Source organism: Giraffa tippelskirchi, chromosome 7 (assembly GCF_054371585.1).
Source record: "Giraffa tippelskirchi isolate mGirTip1 chromosome 7, T2T-mGirTip1v1.2.pri, whole genome shotgun sequence".
NCBI lineage: Eukaryota > Metazoa > Chordata > Mammalia > Artiodactyla > Giraffidae > Giraffa > Giraffa tippelskirchi.
Window position 1 is genome coordinate 71,785,488 of NC_137281.1, and position 23,903 is coordinate 71,809,390.

At 40.9% G+C, this 23,903-nt stretch overlaps 1 protein-coding gene across 1 annotated transcript in view; it reads left to right on the forward strand.

Moving 5' to 3' along the window:
• LVRN (laeverin) overlaps positions 1-23,903 on the forward strand; it is a 69,588-nt gene that overhangs the window by 14,823 nt on the left and 30,862 nt on the right. The window contains exons 2-6 of the mRNA XM_081513722.1: positions 7,463-7,605; positions 9,008-9,147; positions 13,583-13,709; positions 19,734-19,888; positions 21,167-21,280. Coding sequence (XP_081369848.1) covers positions 7,463-7,605; positions 9,008-9,147; positions 13,583-13,709; positions 19,734-19,888; positions 21,167-21,280 — 679 coding nt within the window. The remainder of the gene's footprint in view (positions 1-7,462; positions 7,606-9,007; positions 9,148-13,582; positions 13,710-19,733; positions 19,889-21,166; positions 21,281-23,903) is intronic.

Consider the following 23,903-nt stretch of genomic DNA (forward strand, 5'->3'; position numbering starts at 1 on the left):
AGGTGGCCAAAGCATTGGAGTTTCAGCTTCAGCATCAGTCCTTCCAATGAATATTCAGGACTGATTTCCTTTAGCATTAACTGATTTGATCTCCTTGCTGTCCAAAGGACTCTCAAGAGTCTTCTCCAGCACCACAGTTAGAAGGCATGAATTCTTCTTTGGTGCTCAGTCTTTTTTATTGTCTAGCTCTCACATCCATACAACTGAAAAAACCATAGCTTTGACTATACAGACCTTTGTAGGCAAAGTAATGTCTCTACTTTTTAATATGCTGTCTAGTTTTGTCATTGCTTTTCTTCCAAGGAGCAAGCGTCTTTTAATTTCATGGCTTCAGTCACAATAGAAAATTAAGATCTTTATTTGTACAAATTAAGATGAGGATAGCATGATCAAAATCAATCATTTTGTGCAGGTGTCTTATTAAAGAATGAACAGTGAATTGAAAAAGACTCCAGTTTCTTTTTCTGCTAAGAAATCTGGAACAGTCCTCAGGGTGTGACACACAAGAGAGAAATTTGAGTAATACTAGGGAAGAATTTAAAAGTCTCAAAACAAGGTCAGTGAACTCAAGTGCCAGGCACATGATATCATTGGTGTCACAAAGAAAAGAGGTCAGTTCATTATCCTATAGAGGTGTTGAACCATGTATTTTCTGCAGCTGAGTTGTTTTCTCTGGGAGATGGTTTACTCTTCAGAGTTTTAGAAGTTTTAGAGTTTTAGAGTTTTACTCTTTCAGCTTGTATCTTTGAAAATAAGTGTAACTAGCATATTGAAAAACCACATCTCATATTTCAGCAAAAATGCAGTCATTTTCCTCTCACTCTCTCTTTACAGTTTTGTCTCTGGAGTATTATCTCCTGCCTGAATCCTCTTATATTATATATATGAAAATGCAAGTATGCTCAGGCATGTCTCACTTTTTGTGACCCCACGGACTGTAGCCCCGCCAGGCTCCTCTGTCCATGGGATCCTCCAGGCAAGAATACTGGAGTGGGTTGCCATTTCCTTCTCCAGGGGATCTTCCTGACCCAGGGATCGAACCTACATCTTTTGTGCCTCCTGTATTGCAGGTGGATTCTTTCCCACTGAGCTATTGGGGAAGCCCCGCATGAATGCTCTAGCAACCCATAATTGTTTACTAATTCTTAAGTAACAGAAGATCTATGCTCACTAAGTTACAAACATTATCCAGATGCAAAAAACTTAGAAAATCCAGTCTTGGATGATACTCAAAACTCTGAACTTCAGTTACTATTAAATCTCCCTTTTTCTTTCTCCAACCTTACTACTCTGAGCTTGGGCTGACTTCAGGATGGAAGCCTGCAGTGAGATAGAGAGTAGTGGTCCTTCCTTCTCTCCACCTCCTATTTTGAGTCCTCCACTTCTGTCCTGAGAGCTGTTGTTTCAACCCTACCAGGCTCCGTGGAACTGAGGAAGACAGGGAGAGACAACACACGGGGCAGCTCGTACTCGAACCAGTACTCTCATTGTTTGGTCTTACTCTGGTCTAGCGGATGCCTTTTTCCCTTGAGATGTCATGTTCCCAGACTCTTCAGAGCTTTCTCACTGTTTCTTTTTCTCCTACAATTCTCTTGTCCCTGCAGGATGCTTCTCTTATTTCTCTGTTCTGATGATCACTTGGGACTCCTTCCTCAGACCCTAGACACAGAGTAATGCATCTCCAAACTCCTCCAAGTGGCTCTATTGGACAGAACCCAGACAGTCTTCATACTGGCTCACTGTGTGTCTCAGCGACCACAGCTCTTCCAAGGAACACTCATACATCCCTTGCCCGAGGCTGATGTGGGTGGCAAGACAACAACACTCTCCTGGTTTTGCCTCCGAAACAGTTGGTATAGATTGCTACCTGATAGGAGTTTGACTCCAGCCAGTGTCAATTTCAGCTTTCTCAAGAGTGAATTAGTCTGTCTCTCAGGGCTTCCCTGGTGGGTAAAGAATCTGCCTGCAATGCAGAAGACGGGGGTTCAATCCCTGGGTTGGGAACATCCCCTGGAAAAGGGAATAGCAACCCACTGCAGTATTCTTGCTTGGAGAATTCCATGGACAGAGGGGCCTGGTGGGCTACAGTACATGGGGTCCCAAAGAGTTGGACATGACTGAGAAATTAACCCACACACACTCTAAGTCTCTCAGTCTTGGGAAGCACTTTCTCTGCTCTCTGAGGGGTTTTTTTCTGCCTAGCTCAGGCTTAGAGAGTAGTACCTCCTTCCAGCTGCCTGAATGCAGGACGACTTGGCAACATAATGTCCCTCCCCACCAAGGAATCTCTTCTCTGATCACTCTTGTCTGTGTTCCCTGACCCTTCTTCTGTGTCCTCAATGTAGCTGAAAATCCCAAGAGTGGCTCAAAGGTTCTTGAGGCCATTTACTTTCAAAATCTTCATAACATGGTTTGGCACCTTTCTGTGGAATTTTACATCTATTATGTTTTGTCATCTGGTGGAACCTTCAGTTTTAAGATCGTATTACATAAGTAATAAACAAACATGATTCATGGGCCAATCCTTGAACCACAGTCCAGTGGTGTACCATCTGTCTGTACTAAACATTTTGGTTTCTGAGTGTTGTTACTGTGTTAAAAAAAAAAAAAATAAGGGGTGGGAGGACAATGCTCCAGAGCATCTTATTTAATCTTTAACCAGCTATGTTATTTAGCACTTCTTAACTAGAGCTGTAGGCAGACAGAGTTCATGAAATAATTTGGAGTGAAATACTGTACTGAATGGATGGGTTTTCTATGATAGTACATGGATCCCCAAGGGCATCTCGTATCTTGCCTACTAAGACTTTTGCCAGCACAAGAAAGTGGTGAGTCCACAATTCTCTGGCTGTACAAGAGGGCAGAAGAGTGGCTTTGCAATATTGAGCCACTGGGAGACAAATTCTCCAAAATTAACTCTCTCCCCAGCTGACCACTCTAAACCCAGACTTCATAGGCGCCATAATAACATGGTTCAGTGAGGTTTTCAGGGAGGAGAGGGTGGTGGAGGTTCTATTTTCTGAGAACAGGATATCCTTACAGGGTTGCTTGAATCCAAAGCAGAGAGAGAAGGGAAATAAATATCAACTTTGGGTCCTGATGTGGCATTACCAGATCGTATGTGATGCTGGCTGGCACTGACCTTTGCAGTTAAGAATTAGCCAGAATGGTTCTATGTTGTAGGGCTTTCCCCCTTTTTGTTTGTTTGTATAAAACCAGGGAGGGAAATAATTGAGTAAAACCCAAGTGCTTTTCTTTTATTTCACTTCTCTGGAGACCTTAATCACAGAATTGGAAGGACTCGCTTGATGCTTGATTTCTTAATGCAGTGACTCCCTAAGCTGGTGTCTCCTAGTCTTTTTGAACCTGCAGCTCCTTTCGGTGAGCATGAAAGTTCCCCACCTCCTTGAAGAGTCTGATTTTCTCCCTCCTCCCAACCTTGCCACCTCCTTGCGATTTGCATGTTTTGGGAAGTCATGGCAGCAGAAAAGATGTTACCAAGCTGTATTTTCTATAGTTTCCATTACAAAAACAACAGGCATGTGTTGGCTTTCCAAATATATAAGCGTGTATTACATAATTAACTGTGCTTTTTCACCTCACGTTGTACTTTTCATGCTGAGAGATCACCATTTGTACAAAGTATCCTGCTATTTTAGAAGGCTCATAGATCTTCTGAAGGTCATGTGTGAAAACTCCCAAGGGGACTGTTTGCCACCATCCTAGATGACTCAGTCATGGCCACCTCATGGGCTCTTTTTTCTCTCCTGTTGGAGTCTTCATCTCTGTTGGAATCAGTTTTAGAGCTGTAAGTGGACTTACGGACTCATCTAGTCCCATCCCTGCATTTTATAGAAATGGATGTTCAGAGAGTTTAAGCAGCTTTTCCAACATTACACCACTGTATTTACACTGCAGGTCCTGAGCAATGACTCAGGTTGCTGAATCCCCTGCTCATTTTTTCTTTTTACTGCATTGTTCGTTACTTGAATCTTTCCTAGTTTATCCCATCCCCTTTAAAGATACCAACCAATACTACAAAACAAATAAATGCCAACGTGGCATGTGGCAAACTCTACCAAAATATTTCATATTCTTCTGTATATATTAATATCAAGCTTCCTTTACTTTATAGTAACTCCAAGGCTGAGAAAATAGTTGCTGTGAATCCATACTTTTGCCAAGTGTTTTTAAAATCTTACGAGGAAAAATATATAACCCCTAACTTCTGGTAGTTTAAAATTAACTGGGGAGACAAATATGGTTTATATTCAGCTTATGGCCGCCTATGATTTCTGGAACCCCCTTTTTTAAAAATTTACAATGTTGTGTTTAATTTCTGCTGTAAAAGAAAATGATGGAACCTTTTTAGATACATTTGCAATTAGTGATTTCCAGCTCTCCACCCCTAATCTGTAATTTATCCCTCCTTGAATTCTTCTGTAGTTCATCTATATCAAGAACAGTTTGTGAGAGTAGAAGGAATAGAGGAGGATTCACAGATCATTTATTGCTAAATTTAGTTACTAATAATATAAAACTTCAATTAATAATGAAACAGAGCTAGTGGAATTATTTTTTAGAAGGGGAAACGAGGCTCGGCAAAGGTACGTAACTAGTTCAGGGTTATGATTACATAGAGCAGAGTCTTGGAACCGAAGTGGCTGCTGTCAGAGCCTCAAATCCTTTCAGCCCATGAAAGTAAGAGTATAATAAAGTTGGAAAAAGCAAATAAAGCAAAATAGGCTTGTGGAAAATTACAGTTTTGTCACTGTGACGTTAGCAGCCCATCAAACTAGCTGACTGTGAAAAACTTTTGAACATGCCCCTGTTCTGAGTGCTCTTCCTAAAACTGTGTGAAGTTTTATGTGAACAGGGCCCTCATCATGGTGGAGGAGGGATTTACAGAGGCGGATCATGGATGGACTGTGCTCTCAAGGTATCTGTGTTGAATTCACCTTTTATTTATCTAAGGACTGAGCTGGAGCTTCCCCAGTGGTCCATTGGTTGAAACTTTGCTCTCCAAGGCAGGGAGTGTGGGTTCCATCTCTGGTTGGGGAACTAAGCTCCCCCATGCCTAATGCCCTAAAAACCAAAACACAAAAACAGTATCATAATGTCGACTAAAAAATGCACAACTGGAGAGTTGCAAATTAAGTTTAATTGGGGGCAAAATGAGGACTGCAGCCTGGGAGACAGCACATCAGAGAGCTCTGAGAAACTGCTCCAAAGAGGCAGTGGTGGAAGGTCAATATATAAGATTTTGCTGAAGGCAGAGTTCAATAAAATCAAGCAGTTACTTTACAAAAGGCTTTCTGCTAGTTGTGAGGAGCTGATGTCACCATGAAGGGATTTAGTGATTTTGTAAATATGAAGAGATGCAAGGATTGGGATCATGAAATCAGTTCCTGAAAATATCTAACTAAAGATCTAAACTATCATAAGTAAAGCTATCACCAACTTAGCATATTAAAAAGCAGAGACATTACTTTGCCAACAAAGGTCCGTCTAGTCAAAGCTATGGTTTTTCCAGTAGTCATGTATGGATGTGAGAGTTGGAGCATAAAGAAAGCTGAGTGCTGAAAAATTGATGCTTTTAAACTGTGGTGTTGGAGAAGACTCTTGAGAGTCCCTTGGACTGCGCGGAGAGCCAACCAGTCCATCCTGAAGGAAATCAATCCTGAATATTCATTGGAAGGACTGATGCTGAAGCTGAAACTCCAATATTTTGGCCACCTGATATGAAGAACTGACTCATTGGAAAAGATCCTGATGCTGGGAAGGATTGAAGGTGGGAAGAGAAGGGGACGACAGGGGATGAGATGGTTGAATGGCATCACCGATTCGATGGACATGAGTTTGAGCAAGCTCTGGGAGTTGGTGATGGACAGGGAGGCCTGGTGTGCTGCAATCCATGGGGTCGCAAGAGTCAGACATGACTGAGTGACTGAACTGAACTGAAAGATCTGTTCCACCAGATTCCCTGGAGCACAGAGTGCCTCACTCCACCCTGAACTCCCCAGCAGTTGCTGAAGGTCAACAGCTGCAGCCGTACAGGGTTCAATCTTCACAGAGACATTTGGCAAATGCTCTTGTTGTTCAGTCACTGGGAAGTGCTCTTGGGAAGTGCACTTTGTAGTTGACAGTAACAAATTCCTTAAAGACTTTAAAAATGGTCCACATGGAAAAAAAACAAACAAAACAGAACTGGACCTGAAGCTAGAGTGACATTAGCATGAGAGACATTAATTCTCAGCACCTTAGGAGAAAAAAAGGAGTTTAGCGTCAGTACTTGTCACCTAAAAGCAATTCCCAGGTCACAGAGTCTTGGAAAATGGACTAATTAGACTGCAGATTTGTTTGGAGGAGAAAGCACCCATGGTCTTGTCAGCCTCCAGCAGTGTTTACAGAGGGTGAAACTGGCAACCTCCGTATCTCCTCAGGGTACTCTTGTTCCTAAGCTTTTCCCCGTAAATCACCAGTCCATTGTGGGATAATATCACTTTGGAATTTTTCCATGAAGATGCAGGAAGGAGCAGTAAGGATCCGATTGTTGTTGTTGTTTTTCAGTCGCTAAGTCGTGTCTGATTCTTGGCGACCCCATGGACTGCAGCATGCCAGGTTTCCCTTCCTTCACTATCTCCCAGAGTTTGCTCAGATTCATGTCCACTGAGTCGGTGATACTATCTAACCATGTCATCCTCTGACTGATGGAGACTGATGCTGAAGCTGAAACTCCAGTAGTTTTGCCACCTGATGCGAAGAGCCAACTGATTGGAAAAAGCCCTGATGCTGGGAAAGATTGAAGGCAGAAGAAGAAGAGGGCGGCAGAGGATGAGGGATTTGATAAATCCACTCATATGCAAATGAAAGTTGTTTTGTTCAGCTGGGATATGTCCATATTGTTTAGCACCAAGGGTATGCAAAATAAAACCTTTTTAAGTTTCCAACCAGGAAAAAGAAGGAACATGTGAGAAAAAGATAAAAATATAGACATTGTTCTTCTGACTTGCACTTTGGTGGGGAATCAAAGCGATAGACCATCCCCAAAGACGTAATCCTACTTTAAAAAATCCTTGGTTCTAAAAAGCCTGGCATTGCATATTTGTTCCTATTTTGTTTGTAAAAGGTTTTAAAGGCATATGATGTAATGAAGTAAATGTTATTTTGTGGTTGAAAATTAAAGAGTTCTTTTGTATTTTAGGTCTTACAGGAAATCTCAGGGGTAGTGAGAACTGGAATTTGTGTATATTATGGGAATGGGAATAAGGAAGATGAGGGGAAAACGTTCCAGCTCCTTTCTTCAGATAATTTTAAGCCATAATCCATCTCTCTCTCTCTCTATATATATATATATGTATGTATGTATGTATGTATGTATGTATGTGTAAATATATATACACATTTGCTTCCACTGGTTTAAGATAAAAATAAGTAGATTTGTCCCCCAAATGTATTTCAGGGCCCTGTTAGCATCTCAGATGGAACCAACATTTGCCAGAAATGTTTTCCCTTGTTTTGATGAGCCAGCTCTGAAGGCAACTTTTAATATTACAATCATTCATCATCCACGTTATGTGGCCCTTTCTAACATGCCAAAGCTAAGTAAGTAATGTTTCCTATCGTCTTGTATCTATATGTAATTATATGTTTATATAAATAGATACTTATATATTTTTATATGTGCACATATATTTGTGTATTACATGTTTTATATATATATGTGTGTGTGTATATTTAACTCTGTAATAGATTTTACAACAGTAGATTTTCCTGGCAGTGTACTGGGAATGTATTTTGATTATGGTATATTATAACCAGAGAGGGTGGTCACCTAGGATATGTGTCAGCACCCACCTCTTGGCGATGGTAAATCCTGATCCTTTTTGTATTAGGAGCTGGGAACATTGTACTGTTTTCATACATTGGTATCCCGTCTGCCCATTAATTTTGGCTTCAGTCTATTGATCATTAGTGATAGCAAGCTAGTGGACTTAGTCTAAATCTGATATGTAGATGTGGGTTTTTTGTTCGTTTCAGGGTTTTTTTTCCTGTTAGCTCACAGCACTTTTTTTTTCTTTTGGTTGAATTAGTATGCAACTTAAAAAAAGTCTGATATTTCTCATAAAAGTTAAAATTCTTAGTTTTTTGGGGAAACTCAGACCACCTAACACTTTCTACATGCCAGTTTTGGTTGCAGGTGAGAAGAGGCTGACCCTGTGGTTGGAGCCTGTACCCCGCCTGCCTGTGGTCCCCACCCCTCCCTGTTATGTACATCAGCCCGTTCACACTGAGTACCTGGCCCTCACAGACATTCGAGTTTGTGATTCCAGGTTCAGAGACCCCAATGGGACTCCACTGAAGACCTGCTCAAAACCTGAGAATGGCAGAATTGTACCTTGTTGACCTGCCATGGGTCTGGGAAACTCTAGATTAAGTGCTGAGAGAGATGGGCGGGACTAGGAAACAGCAGTGGATGGGAAAGAAAGAAAGCAGCTCACGGGGCTGATTGACAGCTGCTCATGGATTTGCCCTCCACCCAGACTACATTATTCATGGTGCTAATTCAGAACCAAGAATCCAGTCCTTCGTGGTGATGGTGCTAATTCAGAACCAAGAATCGAGTCCTAAGTTGTATCCAACTCTTGCGACCCCATGGACAGTAGTCTGCCAGGTTCCTCTGTCCATGGGATTCTCCAAGCAAAAATACTGGAATGGATTGCCATTTCCTTCTCCAGGGGATCTTCCTACTCCAGGAATTGAACTCGGGTCTCCTGTATTGCAAGCAGAGTCTTTATTGACCGAGCTAGGAGCGAAGCCAGACACTGTCCTTAGGCCTTCCTAGTAGATAGCTCGAAGATAGAGAAATCCAAGCTACTGAACCGTGGGGAGTAGTTGGGAAGACCGTAGTTGAGTGGTCGTCAACTTGATAAATTATTTCACAGGTAGATAATTGTGTTCCTTATTGCTTATTTACAGTGATTTGGACTAAAATCAATTTCTTTAGGTCAGTCTGAGAAAGAAGATGTGAACGGAAGCAAGTGGACTGTTACCAACTTTCATACCACGCCCCACATGCCCACTTACTTAGCTGCCTTTGTCATTTGTGACTATGAACACATCAGCAGGACCGAGAGGGGCAAGGAGGTGAGTGAGGGAGAGTCTCCAGGTGCGGGAACATTTGTGCTGGCTGCGGACTGTTCGCCCACTCCTTCTGCATCAGGTGCTGCGCCTGCACCCCTCACGGACCTCTCCTGGTTCTTCCCCCAAGCCCTGTCACTGCTCCGAGCAGCGCAACGCGGAGGAGCGGAGTGCAGCCGTTCCACCAGGGCTCTGCGGAGGGCTTTCTATAGAAAGGCTGCGCCTCACGTCCCCTAGAGGCAGGTTCTGAGCCCCGTCTTCCTGGGCCCTCGCTGCCTTTCAGAGCACAGAGAGAAGAGGGAAAGGGCCCACGCTAGCGTCTTGAAGCTCAGGTTACGTGTTGTGTACCTTGCCCGCATCCTCTGGATGACAGCTAGGGCAGCTGCTCTGGCTGAAATGCTGCAGGCAGGTTAAGCGCCGTCCCTATGAAGGAGCAGGCCTGCTGGGTATGAGTACTTCCCCAGAGTTGTGGAAATGGGTGCTCTGTCCTGGAGCACCTAGTTTTCACCCAGTTGTACCCTTGTTACACAATAGTCCTTTGGGAAAATATCAAGGTTATTGTAACAGTACTTTATGGACTGGTTCACTCCCTATGCTAGAGTGTGGGGGTAGGCGGGGCCAGTGCCTTAGGCCCAGTTCTTTCTAATCAAATGGACGTCATCAGGCTGAGGCTCTCTCCTGGACCCATGAACTTCCAGGCTTGTGCCTTTGGCTTGTGCAGATAAGGAAGCTGTGGATGAACCACCTCTTATCACGAAGGGAGAATTGCTCAAAGTTCCTCTTCCGAAGAATGAATGAATAATCCTGCACTAGATGCGAAGGACAGCTCATTATCACCCTCAGCTCTTGGCTCCAGCCTGATTTCCCTTCTTGAATAATCACTGGTAGATCCTTGATATTCACAGATATAACTTGGGCCAAGTCAAACATTCGTGACATATATTGATAAATCCACTCAGACACGGTGTGGAAGCCTATGCTTTGTACCTGGTATGAAGGAATGACTCGGGACTCGCGAGCGATCCAAGATGGCTGTCAGCATCCTCATCTCTGTTGGCTTGTTGCTCCCAATGCTGCTTCACAGTGAATAATTCTTATAAACGGATCATATCTGTCTCTTCATGAAAGGTCACCCTGAAAAGAAAGCTGCCATGGAAGCAAAGAGAAAATGGAACATGCCTGAGAAAGTAATGGTCTTAGCCAGAAAATTGAAATTTGGGATGAGTTTATCACTGGAATGTTGTGTTTGGCTGTGACTCAGTTCTGGAAAGCTAAGGAATTCACCGTATACAGGGAACCAGACTGTACTCTTGGAATAGCATCCAGACTCTACAAAAAGGACTCCCTAAATAAGAGAAAAAATTTAGCAAAGTTGAAAATGTGGTTCATGCGTGGCATGAGGATAAATATAAGACACACATAACTAAGGTTGGAAACGAGAAATGGAATATTTTCTGCTATATCAATAGAGAAGGATATCATAGTCATCAGCAATTGCTGCCTTCCAATGTGAGCTAGTGAGCCCTGAGGGAACTCAGGAAGGAAAAGAATGCCTGCCGTCTAGCAGCCATTAGATGACAGCCACTCCCTAGGGCGAGCCCCAAAGAAGCTCAGGACGTGAAATACACAGCATATCCGCCAAAGATAGCTGAGGTACATATCAAAGGAATAATTTCAGTGAGCCCAGACTCTTGCATCTTCCCACACATAGAAAGTGCTAAATTCCTTAACTTGGGATGTCTGGGGTTTTCTTTAATTAATGGTAATCTTTTGCTGTTCAGACTACCTGCCCTTTGTTGCAAAACTTCTATATAATCTGACTCCTCCCCTGGCCTCCTCAGAGCAGTTCTCTCTGGTTGCTTGAGATGCTGTCTCTCGGGCTTGAAGTCCTAAAAATTTCTGCCATAACTCTCAACTTTTAAGTTGCATATATTTTTTCATTTGACAGTTATGGCAGCCATGAAGGGACTTGAACCCTCAGCTCTCTGGGACCAGTACCCTGTGTTTTTCACATCTTGAGCTTCCTTGGGGCTATTCACTTTGGGGAGCAGCTACAGTCTGATGGCTGCTAGTGGCCAGGTATTCTTTACCTTCCTGTGTTCCCTCAGAGCCCATCGACTCATACTGGAGGGCTGCAATCATTGATGACTGTAACATCTTTGTTTACTGACACAGCAGGAAATATTCTGTTTCTCAGAAATAACATATTTTGAGTAGAATTTATCACACACGTGCACGTGCAAAGATATTTCTCCTTTAGGGGTTGAGGTCTGCTGGGTCTAGGCAGGACCACAAGGACACACTGGTGAGCTAGGTGCGATTTTGAAGGAACTTTTTCTTCAAAATGTTCCGCACATATTTGTGATCCTCACTGCCCTGCCCCTCCCCCACAGCTGGAAATCATCATTTGCCTCCACTGTGGCTTAGAGTGGTCATTTGTGGGAGGAGCCTTGTAAACTGGAAATTTATATACACACATTATTACTGCCTTCCCTCCCAAAAGGCTACAGTTAATATGCATGTATTATCTTCCACGTGGTGACTGTTACCTCCACTCAGCAGTGTGGGCTCTGGTTTAGATGTCCTCCTGACTTTGCCTTGGAGGTGAGAGCTTGAGACAGGGCAGGTACAGGTAGTGTAGGGGCAGGACTGAGGCCTTGGGGTGGGAAGAGGCTGGAAGAAAGGAGAGGATCCAGGCAGGAGGCTTCTAAAACAGGTGGTTGCGTTTTCTGAAAGGGAAGCGTTCCAAAGACCTTATGTCGTTCAAAAATCATAAAACACAAGACAAACTTTCCAACAGAAATAAAAGCAAAGACAAGTGAATGTTTGGTTGGAGGACAGCAATCTGCAGATACTGTTGTGCTGCTTTTCGTTTTCTTCACGTTGTCTCTTGTGTTTTGTAGAGAGCTGTTTCTCAAATTAACTGTATTCACAATCAGGATGATTATCTTGATTCCCTCCTTGCTAACTTTTATTCTAGAGTTGGATGTTTCATACATGTGTTTAAGCAGTGACACTAGCAATTCCATTTAAAAGTGCTCAGATGGTATTGTTGAAAGGGTACCATGATTTCAAAACAAAATGACAATGGATGATAAAACAACATCAAATTAGTCACCAAAATAACATAAACAAGTTCAAGTACCCAAACAACAGTACAGTCACACTAAACTAACAAAACATGGCAGGGATTTCTTTCCATCTACTACTAACATGGATGTGTCATATACAGAGGATATAATTTGCTTGCTTTAATAACTGTAGAAGTCATGAGATTTTGGATGAACTTTTTAAAATTAAGGAAATTAACCTTATTTCAAATTTTGAAAATAAGATGGTACTATTCATGTTTTGGGGGCTTCCCATGTGGCACAGTGGTAAAGAATCCACCTGCCAATGCAGGAGATGCCGGTTCAGTCCCTGGTTCAGAAGATCCTCTGGAGTGGGAAATGGCAACCCACTCCAGTATTCTTGCCTGGGAAATCCCATGGACAGAGGAGCCTGGTGGGTTGTAGCTCATGAGGTTGCAAAGAGTTGGACACGACTGAGCACACTTGTGTGCATGTTTTTTATTAACAAATCATTTTAAATTTGCATGATTCATGTTTGTTTCGTATGTTCTATACTGTGTAACCCCTACTAACTGCACAACTCTGTTTTGAATCACTGGAAATATGTCCCGAAAAGGGAAGCTAAGATCCACAGGGCCCTTTTACTCTAGTATAGAATCCATATTTTCTGTGGGGGTAGATACCACTCCCCAGGATTCTTTTTTTAAAATTGTTTTTTATTTATTTTAGGCTGTGCTGGGTCTTCGTTGCTACGCAGGCTTTTCTCTAGCTGCTGCTAGCGGGGGCTGCTCTCTCGCTGTGGTGTGCGGGCTTCTCTCCTTGTGGAGCACGGCCTCTAGTGCAGCACATGGGCTCAGCAGTTGCTGCTCCCAGGCCCTAGAGCACGGGCTCAGCAGTTGCGGCTCCCGGGCTCCAGAGCACGGGCTCAGCAGTTGTGGCTCCCGGACCCTAGAGCACGGGCTCAACAGTTGCAGCTCCGGGGCTCAGTTGCTCAACAGCATGTGGGATCTTCCGAATCAGGGATCAAACCTGCATTGGCAGGCTGACTGTTTACCACTGAGCCACCAGGGAAGCTCCCCCACCCCCACCCTCCTCAACCAAGATTATTTTTGAATTATAGAAGTTTTACACACTATTGCAAAAGATTGAAGTAACACACTTTCTGGAGAATCACTGTTGCCAACTTAATGAATAGCCTCCAGAGGTTTTCTCATTGCATGGACACATTTAAACATTTTATCATGCAGCTTCTTCTGAAAAGATAACCTTTGGCTCCAGAGCATCAGGAAATTGGAGCAAGCAGGCTGCCACTTTCCAAAATCATGGTACATATTGCTTTTCCTAATCACTGCTTAATTGTTTCTGTCTAGATACGCGTCTGGGCCCGGAAAGATGCCATCACAGATGGAAACGCAGACTTTGCTTTGAACATCACAGGCCCTATCTTCTCTTTTCTGGAGGATTTATTTAATATCACTTACCCTCTTCCAAAAACAGGTGAGCTGTCTTCCCTTACAATGCTTTTGATTTCCTATTATGGGTGCTCTAGGGTGAGATCAAAAGGGACCTAGATGGGTCTCCAAGGACCCACTGGCATTTTGCTGTTTTTGCTGTTTTTGAGTCAGCCCCTCTGGCTTCCCATTATTATGTCCTACACGTTCCTAAACATGCAGAGGCCTGTCTGACCTTTCTCTGTGTGGTGCCGTGTGACTAGCTGGTGCTCAGAGAGCTCCCCGGCTTCAGATCCCTCCTGGGTGCTCACTGGGGGATTACATCCTCCAGACTTTTCCTTCTCCCTGGCTTTCTGTCCTTTCTTCTCATCCCACGAGTATGCAGTGCAGTGTTCTGGATCTTTTTACCGCTTGCGTGAATTACTCCAGTTCTCTTTAGTGAGGTTTTGTTGTTTTTTTCAAAATATGTTCTTTAGCTGTGAGTCATTGGATTAGGACTTGGGGGTCCCATTAGTGAATTTTTGTTGTATAAAATTGGAATCACGTGTGAACAGAATACGATCCTCAAAGGAATATGTAAACATTTTCTTTCTCGTAGATCTGTATGGAATGTCCTTAAAATTATGTGAGCTGCTCAGCTCAGAAAGTTGTTGCGTGTTTTTTCTCTCTCGCTTGAGGGTATCATGTCAGTGTGTTTTGTTCCTCTGATGGGTTATTTAGGCGAAGTCTTGGGGGAAAGTATGCTTGGCCTTTACGGGCAGACAGTGGAAGAAGGTGGGGAGTAAAAATTAGGGCGCTCCGGGCTCCTGAATGCTGCGTAGCCAGGGCCTCTGCCACTCAAACCTTCTGGCTGAAGAGGAACGGGGAGTGAAGGAACGGGGGCCAGCCGTGGCCTGCTCATGGATCCTAGAGGTTATACCTGTCATTTAGACAGTTGGAGGCAGGGACTTCCCTGGCAGGCCAGTGGTTAAGACTGTGAGTTTCTACTGCAGGGGGCACAGGTTCAATCCCTGGCCAGGGAACTAAGATCCTCGATCCCACATGCCACACAGCACGGCCAAAAAAAAGTAGAAAAAGAAGGAAAGAAAGAAAGTTGGCGGCAACAGGAATCTGAGCATGGAGACCAAGTTTCTGGTACTTCTGTGGCCGGAAGATCTCAAGATGACTCTTGTCTAGGCAAGAAAATTTCTCTTTATCTTTATTTGGATAAGGAGAAGTCCAGAGTTATTCTTGATATCCTCTTCTGTCAAAGCATCTCCTCCATCCAGTTAGCCACCTCCTTATTATCTCCACATCCACCCACTTCTTCCCCATCCCCCTCATTCTCCCTAGTTCACATCACCAGTCTCGACCACAACTGTCCTTGCTTAGTTTTACCACCCTCCCTCTTGTCTCCTCCAATTCATCTTTGACTCTGAGGCCAGAGGGATCTTTCCAAAGCAAAATCTGATCGTGTTACTGTCCTGTTTAAAACTTTTCTGTGGCTTCCCAATGCCCTGGGGGTAAAGTCCAAACTTCACACCCTGTCTTTAACAGTGCATCTCTTGCCAACCTCTCGGGCTTTTGACAGTTTCTCAGAGTTGGAGGGCTGCTCTAGAAGCATCTCTGTCCTCTTCTACACTTTCATCTTCTTCTCCTCTTGGTCAGACTCTTGCACATTCAGTTTGCGCATCCTGCCATTCGTTTTACCCAACTTGTTGATTCTTACAGTTCTCAACACAGTGCCTCCTCCTCCAGGAAGTCTTCCCTGACTCTCTCTCTCTCCCAAGCTACCACAGCATCCTGTACATCCCTGCATTCAAGTTCTTGAGCTGCTAGATCCTAGTCATCTCTGCATTAGGTTAAGGGCAAGTTGAGGATCAGGGTCTGGACTGTCCTTTTTTAAGTACCTTCTGAGCCTATGACGCTGCTTCTCTCAGAGTTGTTGTTTAGTTGGTAAGTCATGTCTGACTCTTTTGCAACCCCATGAACTGTAGCCTGCCAGGCTCCTCTGTCCATGGGATTCTCCAGGCAAGAACACTGGAGTGGGTTGCCATTTCTTTCTCCAAGGGCTCTTTCCAACCCAGGGAAAAACGTGTTACTCACGTTTCCTGCATTGGCAGACAGATTCTTTACCACTGAGCCACAAGGGAAGCCCCTCTCTCAAAGTAGTAAAGAGTAAATATCTTTTTTTTTTTTTATGGTGGGGGAAAAAATATGTTCAATGAGTTCCATAATTCCATGTAAATTCTGGCTAGATTACCAGCTCCTGGAAGTCAAGGATATGTTGGCACTCTTTTTTTTCTGTATCTTTCATAGTATCTCAGCCAGTGTTGCTCTACGAGCATGTGTAGGTGATGCTTAGTCAAAACTGCCTTTTGATGGATAGATGATTACAGCAGAGTTTCTCTATTACTGGATCTTTAAGAGAAAGATGAACTAATGTCTCCTAATTACTTTGACTTTTGGTTGAGTCATTTAAAAACAAAACAAAACAAAAACTATTACAGCCACTGGTGGAGTTGGCTGTTTGGGTTGTTATAAGCTTTAAAAGAAAAAGTGACATCATGATGCTTTTAGGAGTAAGTATGGGTGTTTTTGCAAACTTTTAAAATAACAACTTCCCTTTTAAGTTTTTATTTTTTCTTAACTTGTAACCATAGCAGGCTAACGATATATATTGTACATCTCAGCAAAGTTTGTATTTTTGTAGCAATAAAACTCAAGTACTATATAAATCATAAAGTGATGACATAATTACCATAATTAGTGAGAATCTACTGAGTAAATGAGAATCACCTATACTACTTTTCTAGGTGCTCTCTGAATGCAGAAGCAGTAGGTGGTAGAGGCTCTCTTCAGGTAGCTGAGTTCAGGAGACAGCATCTACATGTTAAAAACAGAAGCAAACAAATTGCAAAGTAGGAGACAGCACTGACTCATAGTCAGCATGAAGTCTCAAGAGAAAGAGGACTATGTGGCAGAAACCAACACAATATTGTAAAGCAATTGTCCTTCAATTACAAATAAATAAATTTTTAAAGAAACAGTTAAACAAAAAAGAAAGAGGACAATAAGTGGTAATGGGAGTAGCCCAAATATATAAAGAACACCTACAGATAAATAAGAAAAATACAATAGGAAAAAAACAAGTAAAAGATATATGAATAGATGTTATACAGAAAAGGAAACACATGTGGCTAACAAACTTATGAAGAAATATTTAACCTCATTAAGCAGTCTGAGAAATGAGTACCCAAGGTCACAGTGACAACCTATTCAGTTGTCAATGAGTAGGCATTCTCACAAATACCAAGTGTTAGAAAGTGACACTGTTGAAAGGAGTTATCAATTGTTACAACTTAAAAACCTGTTTCTTGTCTTACAATGTTGATCATCAGAATACCTTAAAACCTAGAAATTCCATTCCTAGATATATCTTCAAGAGGAATTTGAGCACATACATGCCAGAAGACATGTGCAAGAATGTTTGTAGCTACACTTTTCATACAAGTGCCAAACCAAAAGCAACCAAAGTGGTCACTGATAGAATGGATATGGTTCATTCACACAATGGAAAACTATCCAGTAGAATGGGAGACTCAGGCTGAGGCAACTAAGTGTGTTGAAAGATAATAGAGCATTACCTGTTGAGGCTATGTAATGACCTGAATATTTCTTACTAGACACTGTCAGCTTCAACCAAGTGTAAAGTCAACTTAAATTACTGAGCGTAGCATAGCTAAAGCACTCATGAGGCAAATGTAGCATGAACTATAACAATGATATTTCTTTCACGAGCAAAAGAAAATTTTTAAACTTGTATATCACACTGTAAAAAATTTGGAAAGATAGGGAAAGCACAAAAAAGAGAAGCAAAGTCTCTTGTAATGCTGCCATGCAGAGACGACCACGGGTAACATTTTGATGTCTCTTTTCCTGGTGTCTGTTTTTGTCTCAATTTCCATCCTTCTCTGTATTTGCTTCTTTGTTTTTTAACAAAAATGACACCATGGAATTGATACTATTCTTTGATTTTTTAAAAAAATTAACAATATAAAGCTATATGATCTAGGTAACTGTTCTTTTTTATTGTCATTTTAACTCATAGGCTGCCTACATATCAATTTGACAAAATAATTTATTTAATCCTCAGTGGTTGAAAATTTAGACTGATATTTCCTTTCTTGAGGGGGAGGGGGCTGCTTTTAAAACACAAAAGAAAACATGAGGAAGTGTTTACAAATATCCATACTATTTGCCTTAGTAGAAATTCAAAAAATTGAAAGGCTAGGAACATTTTTAAAAGTTACAAAGCATTTTGCTGGACTGCTCCAGAAAAACTGTACCAGTTCACACCCTCACCAATGGGCTATGTGTCAGTTTTCCTATACCTAATTATAAATTCTAGCTAATACTAATTATTAACCTCATAAATTTGAAAGCTTAAGTTATATCATTGTTTTATTTTTGTTTTTGATACTAATGAAGCTGAAAATTTTAAATAAGATTTTTGGGTGTTTAAATTATTTCTTTATTGAATTATTCACATTTTTTCTTTTTGATTCATCAAAGTTCTTTAAGTATTGAAAAAATATTATCTAGTTGTGATGTAGGCTGCAAATATTTACCCCAGTCTGTGTTTTGCCTTTCAAATTTGTTTGTGGTATTTAAAAAATTAAAATACTTAATTTTAAAGACTTAATTTTTTTATAACAGTTTTAAGTTTATGGAAAAAGTCTGCCCAAAGTGTGAAGAGTCCTCATATATCTCCTGTCCCTCCCCTTGTCCCCACCCCTAGTTTCTTCTCTTGTTAACATCTTACATTGGTGTGGATTTTTAAAAGTTACAATTGATGAATCAGTACTGGTACATCTTTATAACTGAAGTCCATAGCTTACATTAGAGTTCACTCTTTGTGTTGTATAGTTCTGTGAATTTCAACAAATGTATACAGTAATGAGGGCTTCCCCGGTGACTCAGCAGTCAAGAATCCACCTGCAATGCAGGAGACCTGGATTAGATTCCTGGGTCGGGAAGATCTGCTGGAGAAGGGATAGGCTACCCACTCCAGTGTTCTTGGGCTTCCCTGGTGGCTCAGCTGGTAAAGAATCTGTCTGCAATGCGGGAGACCTGAATTTGACCTCTGGATTGGGAAGATCACCTGAAAGAGTGCTGGCAACTAACTCACTTCAGTTTTCTCGCCTGGAGAATCCCCGTGGACTATGGGGTGGCAAAGAGTCGGAGACGACTGAGTGACTTTCACTTTCTTTCACTTAGTAACATTCACTTAAGTTTTCTCCATGTCCTTTCATAGCTTAATAACTCACTTCTTTTTATCACTAAATGGTAGTCTGTGGTATGGCTGTTCTACAGTTTATTTATCCATTCACCTGTTAAAAGACATCTTGATTGCTTCCAAGCTTTGGCAGTTATGAGTAAAGCTGCTATAAACATTCACGTGCATGTTGCTGACCAGTTGTCAACTCATTTGGGTAAATACTTAGGAGCTCAATTGCTAGACTGTACAGCCAACCTATGTTCAGCTTTATAAGAAACTGCCGAATTGTCTTCTGAAGTGGCTGTACCATTTTGCATTCTCACCAGCAATGAAAGAGTGTTTTTATTGTTTCACATCTTCTCCAACATTGATGTTTTGTTTTGAACTGGTGTGTCATGGTATCTTTTTGTTTTAATTTGCAATTTCCTAATGACATATGATGTTGAGCATATCTTCATCTGTTCATTTGCCATTTGTATGTCTCTTTAGTGAAATGTCTCTCTAGATCTTTTGCTAATTCTGTAAAGTTGTTCTCTTATTTTTGAGTTTCAAGTATTCTTTGTATATTTTGGATATAGGTCCTTAATCAAAAGTGTTTAATTTTCATGTAGTCAAAACAGTTAGTTTTCCAGCTCTGTCTTCTATATGTCTTTAATGCCTTTAATGCCTTTCCCCCCTCCTTAAGTTATAAATATTGACTTGCCTTTTCTTTTAGTAATTTTATGATTTCATTTTGAGATGTTTGTATCTGGAAGTCTCAGATCTTGAGAAAGAGATGATTCATTTCTCCCTCCATTTAAATCCACTTAGATATAATTGCTTTGCCTACTTTTGACAACCGTGCAATGGAAAACTGGGGACTATTGATATTTGATGAGTCATTATTGTTGCTGCAACCAAATGATAAACTAACAGAAAAAAAGATCATGATCTCCTATATTGTCTCCCACGAGATTGGACATCAGGCATGTGGTAAAATGTTCTTTCTTATTTCACATGAAAATATTCTCCAGCTTCTGTACCAAAAGTAGCAAAAACCCCTCAAAGCCTACTGTACACCAAATTTTAAAAAATAACTTGAAAAGTGGCCCAGTGAGTGAACACAAGGAAGGACCTATGTAATGAGATCCTGGGTGGATTTGAACTTCTGGTGATAGATCATAGTGATGAGAAATCACAGAACATTAGCAGGTCATATATTCAAAGAGTGATTTTGTGCCACAAAGTTCTCTTCAGGGAAAGTAAACCAGGCACATCTATGATTATTTGCTTTTCATTCCATCTTAAAATAGAGATATTAAAAAAAGCCACTACAAGATATCCCATTTCATCAGTTGATTGTCACAAACATTTTTTTTTTTTTTGCAAGAAGTTACAAGTTAAAGGATTAGAGTTAATATACTAGTATCACTGAGGTGACAGTCATCTAAACTGTGAAATTATCTTCTTGTTATATGAACCCCTAAGAAGTTTTGGAGAAGAGTGATTTACTATGATTAAATTATACCCTGTTACACAGTCAACACATACTTTCACAAGTCTTGATCATCACCCAAAGTGTCATTTTTTATTATAGCCTAAGTGACACATTGTTTTGGAAAATAGGGTGCTAACTATTAGTACATCACAGCTATTATAAGAATTTGGTTAAAAACAGGGTGTGGATTTGTTAGTTTTGGAAATTATTGTGTTTTTCTTTCCTGATTCTATTCATCATCATTTGATACTTTTCCTTCTGTTAAGCTCAAATAGAAAATAATTATAACTGGACCACTTTGCAGAAACAAATACTTGAGTGATTCTTACATGGTGCAGATCAAATCATGTCCTTAAAACATAATCAACTGCCTACAGCAAAATCCTGATGTAGTCTGTTTAGAGTATGAGATGCTGTCATCAGTAGGTGTTAAGTGAACATTCAGGCCTTCTGCTTTAACTTAACTTTGGAGTAAAGTGGACAATTTAAGAAATGCTATTCTAGCTTACCTTATTTCTGAGCATCACAGTTTTAAAGCAAAAATTGCTTCTAGTCGTTGGATGTGAAATTTTACAGAAATACATGAGTGACTTCATGTTATTAATAAAACAACAACATGATTTTGGAGTCCTATTTTCAAGTTTTATCACTGATAGCAAATTACATTTAATTTTGTCTTTGACCTTACATTTATTTAACATGTAATTACAATAAATATTACTTAAATTGAAGTTAAGATTGTTCTTTTTATCCCCAACTCCAAAAGTGGTTTGGAAACTTGGTTACCATGAATTGGTGGAATAATATCTGGCTCAATGAAGGTTTTGCATCTTATTTTGAATTTGGGGTAATTAACCACTTCAATCCTAAACTCCCAAGGGTAAGTATGTCTGTTAAATTAATTTATAATTTTTCTTCTAATTATAATAGTAGTTAATTTTCATTGTTGAAAGTGTGTAAAATACAGAAAAATATAGAGATAATAAATTATCTGTAATATCAGAGATGTTCAGTGTTGTCTTTTTGATTTGTTTTCTTTTGTCAGGCTTTTATTATTGTAAATATTCCTAGAAGTGAAAATTACACAGAAATGTGTAATGCCCTTTCTACTTCATACTATATCAAGAGCTTTTCCACAGGTCATTAGATTATCCTTGGAAATAAGATTTTTAAGGGTTGCCTAGTATTTTATCATGTAACTTTATAAGATGTGTTTGTGTGTGTGTATGTGTGTATATATATATACACATATATATATATATATAATATTTTCCCTACTATTAGATTTTAGGTTATTTTCATTTATTTCTACCTAGACTGAATTTTAAAGCACTTGCAATCAGTAGTCTACAACTTTAATAATAAGTAATATGCTATGTTATATTACCTATAATATAGCTGATATTGCATATGATACTCATAGCTGACATTGTATCTATTACAGCTGATAATCTTTTGCTATGTTGAATGAATAGTAACATGGAAAATTAGTTTATGTGTATGCAAATCTGAATTGAAAGTTTTATTTCTAATATTTTATTTAGAGTACTTAGGTAATGCTTTCAGAATGGCATGATAAAGCTAAATTGATTTAAGTGTTTAAATGTTTAGATTTAATACGATCTTTTGACACAGACCTCATTTCTTCACACCAAGTCAGGGTTTCTTTCTTCCTCTCTGTTCCTGCCTCCTGCCATCTCTCTGATGCTCAGAGCTGCTATTTCTGCTGCTTTTTGCGGGTCTTTTTCTCCTCTCCCCTCCCAAGTGTTCCCAAGGCTCTATTTCTGGCCTCTTTTCTCCTCTCCAAACCCTTGCTCATTAGAATGTATTGACATTTAACATGCTGATTTCCACTGGTCAGATCTTCACAGGCTAAATTTATTCACTTTGAAGGAGAATCTAAGATTGTTCTTTCTATTATTATGAAAGTGAAAGTGAAAGTCGCTCATTCGTGTCCAACTCTTTGTGACCCCATGGACTATATAGCCTGCCAGGCTCCTCTGTCCATGGAATTCTCCAGGCAAGAATACTGGAATGGGTTGCCATTTCCTTCTCCAGGAGATCTTCCCAACCCAGGGATCAAACCTCGGTCTCCCTCGTTGCAGGCAGATTCTTTACTGTCTGAGCCACCAGAGAAGCCCATTAATATTATATTAGTTGTAAATTTTTCCCTGTTTTATGAAAGGAAGAAGATAATAAGTAGATAATATTTATCTTCTGTTTATTAAAAAGTTGGCAGAATAAAAATTTGACAGACCTCTCTTGGCTGCACAGAAACTTTAAAAAAACCCTTTTTTTTTCACCTGTTTGTGAAATTGTAGCTTCTGAGGAGTACTGATGTAGCAGTCTTTTACTGCCCCAGTTCCATGCCACTTTGCAAGTTCAGTTCAGTTCAGTTCAGTCGCTCAGTCGTGTCTGACTCTTTGCGACCCCATGAACTGCAGCACGCCAGGCCTCCCTGTCCATCACCAACTCCCAGAGTCCACTCAAACCCATGTCCATTGAGTCGGTGATGCCATCCAACCATCTCATCTTCTGTCGTCCCCTTCTCCTCCTGCCCTCAATCTTTCCCAGCATCAAGGTCTTTTCCAGTGAGTCAGCTCTCTGCATCAGGTCACCAAAGTGTTGGAGTTTCAGCTTCAACATCAGTCCTTCCAATGAACACCCAGGACTGATCTCCTTTAGGATGGACTGGTTGGATCTCCTTGCAGTCCAAGGGACTCTCAACAGTCTTCTCCAACACCACAGTTCAAAAGCATCAATTCTTCAGTGTTCAGCTTTCTTCACCGTCCAACTCTCACATCCATACATGACCACTGGAAAAACCATAGCCTTGACTGGACGGACCTTTGTTGACAAAGTGATGTTTCTGCTTTTTAATATGCTCTATAGGTTGGTCATAACTTTCCTTCCAAGGAGTAAGCGTCTTTTAATTTCATGGCTGCAGTCACCATCTGCAGTGATTTTGGAGCCCAGAAAAATCAAGTGTGACACTGTTTCCACTGTTTCCCCATCTATTTGCCATGAAGTGATAGGACCAGATGCCATGATCTTAGTTTTCTGAATGTTGAGCTTTAAGCCAACTTTTTCACTCTCTTCTTTCACTTTCAAGCGGCTGTTTAGTTCCTCTTTACTTTCTGTCATAAGGGTGGTGTCATCTGCATATCTGAGGTTATTGATATTTCTCCTGGCAATCTTGATTCCAGCTTGTGCTTCCTCCAGCCCAGCGTTTCTCATGATGTACTCTGCATATAAGTTAAATAAGCAGGGTGACAATATACAGCCTTGATGTACTCCTTTTCTTATTTGAAACCAGTGTGTTGTTCCATGTCCAGTTCTAACTGTTGCTTCCTAACCTGCATACAGGTTTCTTAAGAGGCAGGTCAGGTGGTCTGGTATTTCCATCTCTTTCAGAATTTTCCTCTTACCCTTTGTGAACGTCCTATAAAATGCCCACCATCACACAGTCCAGCCACTCTACAGTACCTCTGCTCTTCCTCCCC